Source organism: Silurus meridionalis, chromosome 14, assembly GCF_014805685.1.
Source record: "Silurus meridionalis isolate SWU-2019-XX chromosome 14, ASM1480568v1, whole genome shotgun sequence".
NCBI classification, from domain to species: Eukaryota; Metazoa; Chordata; class Actinopteri; order Siluriformes; family Siluridae; genus Silurus; species Silurus meridionalis.
In genome coordinates this window covers 16845368-16858426 of record NC_060897.1, presented here as the reverse complement: position 1 = coordinate 16858426, position 13059 = coordinate 16845368, and the positions used below count along the sequence as shown (strand labels likewise).

Here is a 13059-nt window from a genome sequence, read left to right as displayed (position 1 = left end):
CAAATGCATGTTCAACAAGTGCTGGCGTCATCCTTAAATAGGGGCCACCTGATTCACACCTGTTTTTTCACAAAATTGATGACCTCAGTGATTGAATGCCACACTGCTATTTTTTTTAACGCACCCCCTAATTGCCCAATTGCACAGCCTTAAGAGCGTGCATATCATGAATGCTGGGTCTTGTTTGTTTTCTGAGAATCTACCACACCAACTGGTAACCTGTTTGCCACGTAGCAATAAAAAATATACTAAAAACCTGGATTATTCTGGTTAGTCACATTGTACTGCTATTATTTTGAACAATACTGTATGTGTGTACAAGGGAAACTGTAAAATGCACTTTTAATCCAAGAAAGAAACCACTGTGCATATATAATCAACAGTGTGCAAAAAAAGTTGCACTTTCACTATAAGAGCATTAAGCTACTTAGAGAGATTATGGGGAGGCCTAAAATATTTCCATTGCTCAAATCAACTGCATTGTGCAAACATAGTATTCATCTACTATTGAATTAAATCCTGACTCAGATTATTATTACAGCTGCTAACATCAGCATCATACGACAAACTGTCTCTAAGATCCAGACTCACCCAGTGTCAAAAAAAAAAAAGTAATGAGAGCTTTAACTGTACCAGTACATTAGTACTAATTCAAGAACTTCTGAATTGATGTGTGTCACATCTGGATCATGTTGCATTAAATTAAAAAAACGTCAAGAAAAGCATAATTTCATGGCACAAAGATGTTTAACACTAGTACTGCACAAACAACCTGCTGAACTAAGTATGTGATATAATACATTTGGAAACATTATATACTCATTAACATGTCATTATCTGACCAAAGAAAACTTATAACCGTTTTTAAACAGGTTCTGAATGTCCAAAAAGTGGTAACATGTGCTGCCTTAACAAACACTTAAAACCCCAGGACTGATAATCAGTAACTAAAATCACAGCACAATGTGTTTAAACTAGTACTTTATCAGCATATATATTTAGCAAAAATGATCTATTATTTCAATACTTCTCAAAAGCTACAGTATTACAGTCATATAAAAACCATCATATCACAGCAGAGTGGTGAATCATGTGACATGTATTAAACTGTCTACTGCATCAAGAACTGATATGGTATAGCAGTGTTTGGTTTTGAATGCCCAGATTATTATTTTGGTCATTTAAAACACAGAGCAAAAGAACATACACTGCAACGCCAGTCCTGTCAAGTTGGAAAGAGCTAATAGCACGCGTGCGTACACACACACACACACACACACAGTCTGCCCTGCAGATATACTGCTCTCTGGTTCATGCATAACAGCATTTATCATTATTGAAAGCAGTTATGTGTGATATGGAGTACAGAAGTATCCATATGTGAAATATGTGAAGTATATATGTGAAGTGCCCTAATCCCTGTGGTCCTTTTGTGGTGAGGATACATAGGTGTGTTCCTATGATACAACAAAAACACATTCCTATGATACAACTGATCTAATTCAAATTATCTTTAGTTGCTGAATCACAGGCTGCTGGTTTCAAATCTTTAACTCCTTTATCTTACTCTCCATTCAGCATGTTTCAGCTCTGTTTTTCCTGAAATGGAAGCCTGCAGTCTTTTATAAATAACACTGAAGAGCCTTACTGCAAACATTTATTACTTGAAAATATATTAATTGTATCTATTTATTTTAGGGAATTAGTTTTGCTCTGTTATAACTTCAATTCTGCTAAATGCCATTTAATTATTTACTAAAAATTTGGAGTGTTTTCTCCATTTTATCTGCGAGCTGCTTCTGATCCACCCTGTCTGGAGCTTGAGCAGAACTGCATATTGGCTAAGAGATAGCGTTGGTAAGATTCAGAGTGCAGAGTGCTTTTTTTCCTGTTTTTTTTTTTTTTTTTTTTGTCTTGTTCTTTGAGCACCAGCACATCCTCTAGCTGCTACAGGTTTATGATTGATGGCTCTTATTTCCTAGAATTTGAGCCTCCAAAACTTGAAATCAATCTTTAGGTAAATGTTGCTAAGGGTGATATTTCATTTATAAAGCAAGCAAGGCAAGTTAGCTGGCTGATAACAGGTTACAATGCAGATGACATGGGGTTAACCAATGAAAGGATGTGTAAATTTGAAAATGTAGATGTACTAATGTACTCGTGAGCCATCTTCTCATGCCTTTTTTAAATAAGTAACACAGAGCATCACAGACACAAGGATCGCAAGCTGCAAGTGTGCCACTTGGGCCAGGGCATAAATGTGTTATTCCAAAACTTCTGAAATGAACTGAATAAACCACAGAGAAGTATTATTACAGCATTAATAGTTATCTATATGCAATACACTACGCAGCAAAAGTCTAAACACATTCACTCCGTAAGTGAAAGCTGAGTGGGACAACATTTCCCAGGTAAAAGAAGCATATAAAGAATGTATTCATCAGTCAGACCCAAAAGGTCATCCTTCTTTTAAGAGGTTAATGATGGAAGTTCCTCCTTCATGCTTGTCTGAGAAAAGGCTTAGCAATTCTCTTAAGATCAGGATACCGGTAAGGGGAAGGTGCTCAAACATCGGCATAAGAATTACACATTTACAATTCCATTGACACATGAATGGATCATATGAGGTACCAGGCAACCAATCCGGCAAGAGCAGCGATCCACGCTGCTAGCAGCACTTGGCCTGTGGGGTTTCTGAGAAGCGCTGCAGCCATTTGATAAACATATGCTGATCCTCCACTGGCAGCTACACCAAGAAAGAGACAGATGCTTTCAGCAAATCATTTGCAGCACTTATTTTTAAAATAGTTGTAAGACTAACTGATGGATCAGGTTTACCCATTTTGGCAGCATAGTAAGGACATTTGCTGATGTCTCCTGTCATGTGATCGTGGATAGGACCTCCATCCAGAACATCATCTTGAATAGTCTTCCCAATTTCCTCCAACTCCTGAAAAACCTACATTAAACACAGAATCAGTCAGTCATGAGGAATTAAATGTTAATGTATACTACTGTTAGTGCCCACAGAATATAGCATTTATATTTCAGTTCAACTCCACATACACAGCAATACTCTATCTTTCAATACTTAAATCATTAAAAGGCTGAAGGCCAAATACCAGAGGTCCTGCTTGCAACTGCATCGGTGCAAAGTATCACTTTATAATGTCAGGTCAATCTTTACAATTGCTGTATTTTATTTTTACCAAAACAGTGGCATGTGTATGTGAGATATGAGAAAAACAGCATTTTTAATTTCTGCTGTAGTCACCACAAACTTCACAATTAGCATAAAAGTAAACTCTTATTAACATTAATGTGCTGCTCACCTCACCCACATTACATCCCTCTTCTCAGTGTAATTGATCAACTCTCATTGTATCTTTTCATTACCCACTTCCAAACCAGCTCTTTCCCTTTCTACAGCAAACTTTACTCACAACTGTTCCACACAAAAACTATAAAAATAAACTTTAAAGATTTTGTCACTGTTTATATGTTTCACTGTTTATTGGATTTCCTGTTAGGAATGGATACCTTAGGATACCTACCTACAAGATCCTGACAGCCATGTCCACAACAGTGGATAAAAGATCACATTAGTGCAGGTGTGATTGCAAATTGTAAATGAGATGTTTGTTTTCAAGAAACGAGTAGAAAAAAATCAGAAAAACAATGGAGGATGAAAACAATGAACTTAAAATGTAAAAATAAATAAATAAATAAATAAATTAGTTTTCAACATGGTGAAACGTGGAAAGAAAGAATTAACATTTGTTGGCTGTTTAAGGAAATCAGTCTAAGAAACATCTGTCTGTAAGTATATTTTTATATATATATATATATATATATATATATATATATATATATATATATATATATATATATAAAAATCCAGAAATCACAATATATGATTTTTAAACTATTTACAGTGCCTTGCGAAAGTATTCGGCCCCCTTGAACTTTGCGACCTTTTGCCACATTTCAGGCTTCAAACAAAGATATGAAACTGTAAATTTTTGTGAAGAATCAACAACAAGTGGGACACAGTCATGAAGTGGAACGGAATTTATTGGATATTTCAAACTTTTTCAACAAATAAAAAACTGAAAAATTGGGCGTGCAAAATTATTCAGCCCCTTTACTTTCAGTGCAGCAAACTCTCTCCAGAAGTTCAGTGAGGATCTCTGAATGAGCCAATGTTGACCTAAATGACTAATGATGATAAATAGAATCCACCTGTGTGTAATCAAGTCTCCGTATAAATGCACCTGCACTGTGATAGTCTCAGAGGTCTGTTTAAAGCGCAGAGAGCATCATGAAGAACAAGGAACACACCAAGCAGGTCCAGGATACTGTTGTGGAGAAGTTTAAAGCCGGATTTGGATACAAAAAGATTTCCCAAGCTTTAAACATCCCAAGGAGCACTGTGCAAGCGATAATATTGAAATGGAAGGAGTATCAGACCACTGCAAATCTACCAAGACCTGGCCGTCCCTCTAAACTTTCAGCTCATACAAGGAGAAGACTGATCAGAGATGCAGCCAAGAGGCCCATGATCACTCTGGATGAACTGCAGAGATCTACAGCTAAGTTGGGAGACAATCAGTCGTATACTGCACAAATCTGGCCTTTATGGAAGAGTGGCAAGAAGAAAGCCATTTCTTAAATATATCCATAAAAAGTGTTGTTTAAAGTTTGCCACAAGCCACCTGGGAGACACACCAAACGTGGAAGAAGGTGCTCTGGTCAGATGAAACCAAAATAGAACTTTTTGGCAACAATGCAAAACGTTATGTTTGGCATAAAAGCAACACAGCTCATCACCCTGAACACACCATCCCCACTGTCAAACATAGTGGTGGCAGCATCATGGTTTGGGCCTGCTTTTCTTCAGCAGGGACAGGGAAGATGGTTAAAATTGATGGGAAGATGGATGGAGCCAAATACAGGACCATTCTGGAAGAAAACCTGATGGAGTCTGCAAAAGACCTGAGACTGGGACAGAGATTTGTCTTCCAACAAGACAATGATCCAAAACATAAAGCAAAATCTACAATGGAATGGTTCACAAATAAACATATCCAGGTGTTAGAATGGCCAAGTCAAAGTCCAGACCTGAATCCAATCGAGAATCTGTGGAAAGAACTGAAAACTGCTGTTCACAAATGCTCTCCATCCAACCTCACTGAGCTCGAGCTGTTTTGCAAGGAGGAATGGGCAAAAATTTCAGTCTCTCAATGTGCAAAACTGATAGAGACATACCCCAAGCGACTTACAGCTGTAATCGCAGCAAAAGGTGGCGCTACAAAGTATTAACTTAAGGGGGCTGAATAATTTTGCATGCCCAATTTTTCAGTTTTTTATTTGTTAAAAAAAGTTTGAAATATCCAATAAATTTCGTTCCACGTTTGCAAATCGCTATCCGTGGGTCTTTCTCAGATATACTGAAATCCGTCCACACATGTTGCTGCAGGCGCGGTTTCTGTTTGCGTCATCACAACAAACTGTTTCGGCCGCGTTGTTTCGGTGATCAAAGTCTTTCGGCCGAAAATGTGTATATATGTGTATATATATGCATATATATATATATATATATATATATATATATATATATATATATATATATATATATATATATATATATATATATATTACACACACACACACACACACAGACAGACAGACAGACAGACAGCTGTTTCTTAGACTGAGATAATGTGAAGCTAACTGTCATCAAATTTTGAAGCGTGATATACATTGACACAAAAAGGGTTCTGGAGGGTCAAAAAATGGAATATGATTTAAAAATGTGCAATTTCTGAGACGGAGTGGTGGAAAGTGCTTCTGTCACTGTTTGGTGTGGTAGATGCTAGAGAACATGACTGAGCACTAACCAGACATGGATTCTAACACTGGGACAGTAAATATCTTCAGTGCAGTATCCTACCTCCATGTTGAACTGGAACGCTCTCACAGCCTCCTGAACTATTTTTTCTTTTGTGCTGGTATCAAGCTCCAGCTCATTCATTCGACTCCGGTACAGCTGCTTGAATGCTTTGTTGCTGTGGATGCTGTCAAACTGGTAGAAAAACACTCCCTCTCCTGTAGGGGGCAGCTTGAGAGCACGCTGGGCCACTTTCTTTAACACCTGACCTCCTGAGAGGTCACCCATGTAGCGTGTGTATGCGTGAGCCACCAGTAAAACCGGGTCTTCGTGAGCGATTTCATGAATGCGCTCCACATAGCGCTGAGTGGCAGGAGAGCAGCTGATGTGATCTTTCCAGTCCTTGCCGTAGAAGTACTCAAGATCCCGAGCCAGTGCGTCACGCCGGTGAAGCTCGCTGGGGAAGTAAAGAGGTGCAAACTGTGGGTGATCCTTGTTTTTCTCAATTTCTTCCTCCATGGCTGAATAGGTGTAATAAAGTGCCACAGCTCCAAGCTGGAAGCAGAGAAATGCAGGTTAATTTGCTTTGTTTTTAAGGATTTCTGTAATGGAAAAGAGCGAGAGAGAGAGAGAGAGAGAGAGAGAGAGAGAGAGAGAGAGAGAGAGAGTAAGTGAATAAATGAGAGAGAGAATTAGCCAGTCTAAACAGTAGGAATGCCGTAATTCCCTGTACACGCTAACTTTTTTATTTTTTATTTTTATGTCTAACCTTAAAGAGCTCCTTGCGTATGCATCCACGAAGGAAATCTTTGACGAACTGTGTGTTTTCAGCTTGCTCATGAACTGCTTTGGTTCCTGCAGCCAGCAGCTCAGAGAGGTCTTCTGGTCTGAAAGGTAATGAGCTTCAGTAGCTTGACTAGAAATTCTAAAACTAAATAAATAAAGGTTTGTTGACAAATGCATACACATTATGTGTATACGCACTACGTAGAACTTAAACATTATAAAGGATTAATGAATTCCTTGTATTACAACAATACACTAACACCTGAAGCCAATATGTCCGGGATATTAGGTTTTCCTATTTGCTGTTCTGTCAAATGAGTCCAATGGGCTGTTCTAACGGTCACTGATATTTTTATTTCACCTCATCTCAAAATCCTGAGAAAGGCTTTTACACACAAAAAAAATAATTAAATTAAAAATAAATTAATAAAAAAGACTACATTTTATGATTGATTAAACATACAGCAGACCCTTTTTTCTTTTTCTTCTTGCGACTTCACCCATTAGGGGTTGCCACAGCAGATCATCCATCTCCATACCCCCCTGTCCTCTACATCTGCCTCTTTCAGACCAACTACCTGCATGTCTTCCTTCACCACATCCATAAACTTCCTCCTTGACCTTCTTCTTTCTCTCCTTCCTGGTGGCTCCATCCTCAGCATTCTCCTACCGATATACTCCATGTCCCTCCTCTGTACACGTCCTAACCATCTCAATCTCGCCTCCCTCAACTTATCTCCAAAACGTCCTACATGCGATGTCCTCTAATAAACTGTCCTCATTTCTAATCCTGTCCATCCTCGTCACTCCCAAGGAAAACCTCAACATCTTCAGCTCTGCTACCTCCAGCTCCACCTCCTGTCTTTTACTCAATGTCACTTTCTCTAAACCATACAACATCGCAGGTCTCACCACAGTCCTATAAACTTTCCCTTTCACTCTTCTCCACCCACTCCACCCTGCCTGCACTCTTTTCTTCACTTCTCTAACACACTCTCCATTACTTTGCACTGTTGACCCCAGGTACCTGCACTCCTCCACCTTCTCCACCTCTTCACCCTGTAACTGCACCACTCCACTGCCCTACATCTCATTTACACACATGTACTCTGTCTGACTTTCATTCCCCTTCTCTCCAGCGCGTACCTCCACCTCTCCAGGCTCTACTCCACCTGCTCCCTACTCTCACCACAAATAACAATGTCATCCGCAAACATCATAATCAATGGAGACTCCTGTCTGACCCCATCCGTCAACCTGTCCCATCACCACTGCAAACAGGAAAGGGCTCAGAGACCAGTCTGTCGTTCCTACTGCACACTTCACTGCTGTCACACTTTCCTCATACATGTCCAGCACCACCTAATATACTTCTCTGACACACCTGAATTCCTCAAACAATACAATTCCTCTCTCTGCACCCTGTCGTACGCTTTCTCTAAATCCACACACACACACACACACACACACACACACACACACACACACAGCAACTTCTTCTGACCTTCTCTATACTTCTCCATCAACATTCTCAAAGCAATACAGCACACTTTACCATGTTAAAATATTTCTTTATTGTTTGCACTACTCCTTTCCAAATCCCACCACACCTATTAGCACTAAGCACACAGTCAAATTAATACATTTCTAGAAGCAGGAATATGAAGGAATGTGGAACTGGTGACCAAACAGTCAAGCACAGAACACTCTAGCATGAAAACCGTTACGTACAACACCTTCACTTGAAATCTAATAAAATGTCAATAAATCACTATCATGCAAAAACAAAAATGATAATCACACTCAAATAACATTTTCATGTGAGACGCGAAAATCACACAACTCACAGCCAATGCTTCATCATCAGAGACATTGGAGCAAGATAATGACTATAGAGACATAAAGCCTCTCTGTATTAATGCACATAATTAGCTTATAGGTTAATTATTAAAAAAAATTAAAAACTGGGTAATTGGGCCTTGTGTAACATGGGACTGGGTTGATTAATGAATTAAACATTTGTGGACCCCTGATTAAAGGAAACTTCCTAAAAATGTCATAAAATGAATGAAAAGCTGAAGAGTTTTAACTTTCTCAGCATGCTCACATAGATTTTACTTAATGTGTATCACTACAAACGGCATATAATAAAGATGCTTTTAACAAACATCACTTCTACTGGTGCAATAGAACATTATCAATGTCAGGTTCCTTTACTGCTCTACTCCATAATGGTTTTTCCACTATTTCCATTCCTTTATCTTTCTATAATGTTTAGTCATGTGTTTATATTTTAAACCGTCACAATACCTGACATTGTAGTTTTCCTCTTTATCTTCGTACACAGGACCTTCACCATTCCCCTCACTTGCTGAATCTTCTGTCTTTACTGCAGACATGTTGCACCCTCAGTATCTGCTGACTGGTGTGGAAGTGGTTACGACACGTGCTTTTTGAATACTCGGTCACGTTTAAACTGAGAATACTGTAGGAACACAAGTGGAGCCTCCATGTAAAAGATGAAAAAGACACTTCAGTATTGCTTCTTATTCAAACTCAAACTCCTGATCTATTCATGTGTTTAGGTATTAGGTCACAAATCCACACACGACAAACCATAATATTAAAAGTGTGGGGAAAACTGATCTAGTTTGCAAATGTATTTTTAAATTAAAAAAAGGTAAATGTTATGAGTGTGTTAGTGTTAGTGGACATGACCATTAAAGTGTCACATGATCTCAATATAAGTACACCTGTTTCTGGAAAGTCCCAGAGTCTGTAATAAAACATTCCCAAACTCAAAGCATAATTACATTTAATAAGATTCATCAGTAAAAAAAAAAAAAACACAATGCAATATGAATAACTGTGACTCTGTGTAGAAGAGGCCCTCCACTAAAAACCAGATTAAGAGAGCATTAATAACATTTCATTCCACTGACTCCTGTTCAGCACATGTGAACAGCGGACATTGGAAACACAAGCTAACGGTGAAGTTTCACATTTCGCTGCACTCAAAAGTTCGATTTAGGTACATTGAACTACGCTGTGAATTCCTTTCATGAAAAATCAAGACATCACAGTGCATTTTCTTCAGAATGCAGTGCATTCAGAAAGTATTCATAGCACTTCAACTTTTTTCACATTTTGTTGTTACAGTTTTATACCAAAATGTATTAAATTTATTAATCCAGTAATTAAAAGAAAAACATCCCATGTACATAAGTCTTTTTGAGTTTGATGCCACAAGCTTGGCACCTATTTGTAGGCAGTTTCTCCCATTCTTCTTTGCAGAACCTCTCAAGCGCCAACAGGTTGGATGGGGAGCGTTGGAGTACAGCTATTTTCAGATCTCTCCAAAAATGTTAATTCGAGATCAAGTCTGGGCTCTGACTTCAAGGACATTCACAGAGTCGTCCTTTAGCCACTCTTACCTTGGCTGTGCGCTTAGGGCTGTTGTCCTGTTGGAAAATAACCGTCGCCCCACTTGGAGGTCCAGAGCGCTCTGGAGCAGGATTTCATCAAGGATGTCTCTGTACATTGCTGCATTCATCTTCCCTTGATCCTGACTTGTCTCAGAGTTCCTGCTGCTGAAAAACATCCCCACAGCATGATGCTGCCATTACCATGCTTTACTGTAGAGATGGTATTGTCCAGGTGATGAGCGGTGCCTGGTGTCCTCCAGACACTTGGCATTCAGGCCAAAGATTTCAATCTTTATTTCTCATGGTCTTAAAGTCCTTCAGGTGCCTTTTGTGAAAAACCAAAAACTAACCCTGGCAGGATTTCTGTGCCTTTTACTGAGGATTGGCTTCTGTCTGGCTACTCTTCCATACATGCCTGATAGGTGGAGTTCTGCAGAGACGGTTGTTCTTCTGGAAAGTTCTCCTCTCTCTACAGAAAGGAGCTCTTTCAGAGGGAATATCAGGTTCTTAGTCAGATAGGTCTACAGACAATTCCTTGGACTTCATGGCTTGGTTTCTGCTCTGATATGCACTGTTAACTGTGGGACCTTTATATAGACAGGTGTGTGCCTTTCCAAATCATGTCCAATCAACTGAATTTACCACAGGTAGACACCAATCAAGTTTTAGAGACGTCTCAAGAATGATCAATGGAAACAGGATAACTGTGATGGCAAAGGCTGTGAATATTTATGTACATTTGATTTTTTTTGCTTGTTATTTTTAATACATTTGCAAAGATTCTTTCACATTGTCAACATAGCAGTTTGCAGTGTTGCTGCGTACACAAACAGACTGCATATTTAATCATGGTCATGTCCGGGGGCACATAACCTAATCCATTTTGCATGCCGAGCATCTAGTGTGACTGCAGACTTAGTCAGAGAAGTAACCATGACACCGAGGGTCAGGCTCAACATGATGCTCCCACCACCGTGCTTCAAGGTTGTAAGATGTAAAAAATAGAAACATTTGGAAAGGTAAGAATGGGACCAAAACACACAGCACCAAGTTTTACTTCAGCAAGTGTCTGTGTATAATTTCAGCTATTGCCATTTACTGAAGCAAAACTCAGCAGCAATAGAGCACAGCCTCGGGTCCTGGTTCTGAATCAAGGCCCGAGAACAATTTATGGCAAAGAAATGGTGAGACTGCTGAACCAACAAAATTCTGCCGAAGCAACAAAGATTTGTCACACGCAGGGCAAAAACTTGTTTATTCAACTGAGTCAGCTGATAGTGAGGAAGGGGACAAGAGCCCAATAGACAAGGCCATGACTTTGTCAGTAAACTCTGTGTTGTCCGCGACTGACCTCACTGTGAATTTACAACTACATATGTGTGTTTTTACTAATGTCCATACTGCAGTGTCTCACACAAGCTAATGCTCATGGCTTCAGTCAATTAGCTGCTATTGATAAACCCTGATACTCACTACACCTAGTATTTATACACCCTATAAAGCATTTGGAACACAGCCGGATAGTTTATGCTATGCCTGCATCCCAGTGAGTCTCACCACAAATACAGCCGTCTGCAAATCAAGGTCATTTGAAATCAAGAGGTTATCAACAGTAAGCAGAAATAAGCGACTAGCTCTGTGTAATCTATCAGCGTGGGTCCTGACAGCTCGCTAGCATCCTCCAGCTAACGTCTCTCAGCAACATTTGTTAAATTATTTTCGGGCTCTCAGCGATCAGCCCCAAACCCTTCACATGCTCCCTAAAAGCTTATTAAACAAAGGCTAACTGATAATACTCACCAGTGTAACAAATTCAGGAACACACTCTCCTCTCCTGTTTACTTCGTACTTCCGGTCAGAAGGGGGACGTGCGTATTTGCCACGTGCTAACAGGAACCCAGGGGTTCGCAGGCGTCGTAGCGGTCGCCATATTGCAACGGTCTCCAAAGGAGCAGCTGCAAATCTCAGATATGAGGATCTGTAGATGAGCAAGATTGCTCCTGAAGATGTGAGATCGTTAAATGAACGTCACGTTCAGCTTTGTGTTTTATGTACCAGAAAATGCAATAAATTCTCACTTTAATATATGAATGGGATGTTCAGTGAACTTTGACTGCAAGATATATGAAAAAACATCCACATGCGGTAAATTACTTATACTGGGAATACTAGAACCATGCCTATACTGACACACCCAGAGGGGCAATTAAACCAGTTCACCTAGTTTTTTTATTTAATTGTATTTTTTAGGAAACCCACCTGGATATGGACAGAACATTCTGAAGAAACTCTATACAGTCTCTATTTGTACATTTATATAATTTTGCAGATGACCTTATCCAGAGGATGTACAATAATCTTATTTACATAATTGAGTATAGTTCAGGGCCTTTAAGAGTAAAACCTGAGCCAACTAATGTTAATAATACAACCACATTTCCAAAAATTTGGGACAAGCTGTGTGAAATTAAGAAATGCAGTGCCAAATGTTTTAAATTGGTGAATAGACTGCTGGCATGTGAGTTCAGCACCATGCTATTGTAATAGATGCAGGAATGTGGTTGCTCTAAGACTTTGCTTTTGCTGTATCCCAGATAAGGCAGCATCCGTGGATTTCAAAAATAATCAAAAACTTTGATTTTTCCGACCACAATAAAATTTTTTACTTTGCTCAGTCCATTTAAAATGAGATCTGGCACAGAAACAATGGCAGCATTTCTGGAACATGTTCACATATGGCTTCTTCTGTGCATGATAGAGCCTGAACCTGATTTTGTGGTTGGCATAGCAAAGATTTCTGGAGGTGTTTCTGAGCCCATGCAGTCATTTCCATTACAGGATCATGCCAGTTTTATGCAGTTCCACCCGAGGGAAAGATAACATGCAACCGATATTGAATTTTTAACCCTTGCATACAGAGATTTCTCAAATCAGAATCTTTTGATGATATTATGTACA

General features: G+C 39.2%; 1 protein-coding gene across 2 annotated transcripts; it reads right to left on the bottom strand.

The window, feature by feature from the left end:
* Window positions 1-728: 728 nt before the first annotated feature.
* hmox2b (heme oxygenase 2b) lies at window positions 729-12058 on the bottom strand. Of its 2 annotated transcripts, none has more exons than XM_046865914.1 (6): window positions 11902-12058; window positions 8987-9161; window positions 6660-6777; window positions 5954-6445; window positions 2839-2959; window positions 729-2746 (listed from the first exon to the last, which is right to left on the bottom strand). In XM_046865914.1, exons 2-6 carry the CDS (start codon window positions 9073-9075, stop codon window positions 2619-2621), a joined length of 948 nt encoding a protein of 315 aa, XP_046721870.1. In that variant the 5' UTR covers window positions 9076-9161; window positions 11902-12058; the 3' UTR covers window positions 729-2618. The 2 variants fall into 2 exon arrangements, with proteins under 2 accessions (XP_046721870.1, XP_046721871.1); XM_046865915.1 differs by having other exon boundaries at window positions 8987-9182; window positions 11902-12040.
* Between the last annotated feature and the right edge of the window lie 1001 nt (window positions 12059-13059).

Bases quoted from the DNA above. Each gene is read 5' to 3' on its own strand.
- hmox2b (XM_046865914.1), bottom strand. From the start codon at position 9,075: ATGTCTGCAGTAAAGACAGAAGATTCAGCAAGTGAGGGGAATGGTGAA. The intron at 6,778-8,986 runs GTATTGTGACGG...ATTACCTTTCAG, and splicing joins GAGGAAAACTACAATGTCAG to ACCAGAAGACCTCTCTGAGC. The intron at 2,960-5,953 runs GTAGGATACTGC...TGTTTAATGTAG, and splicing joins CGTTCCAGTTCAACATGGAG to GTTTTTCAGGAGTTGGAGGA.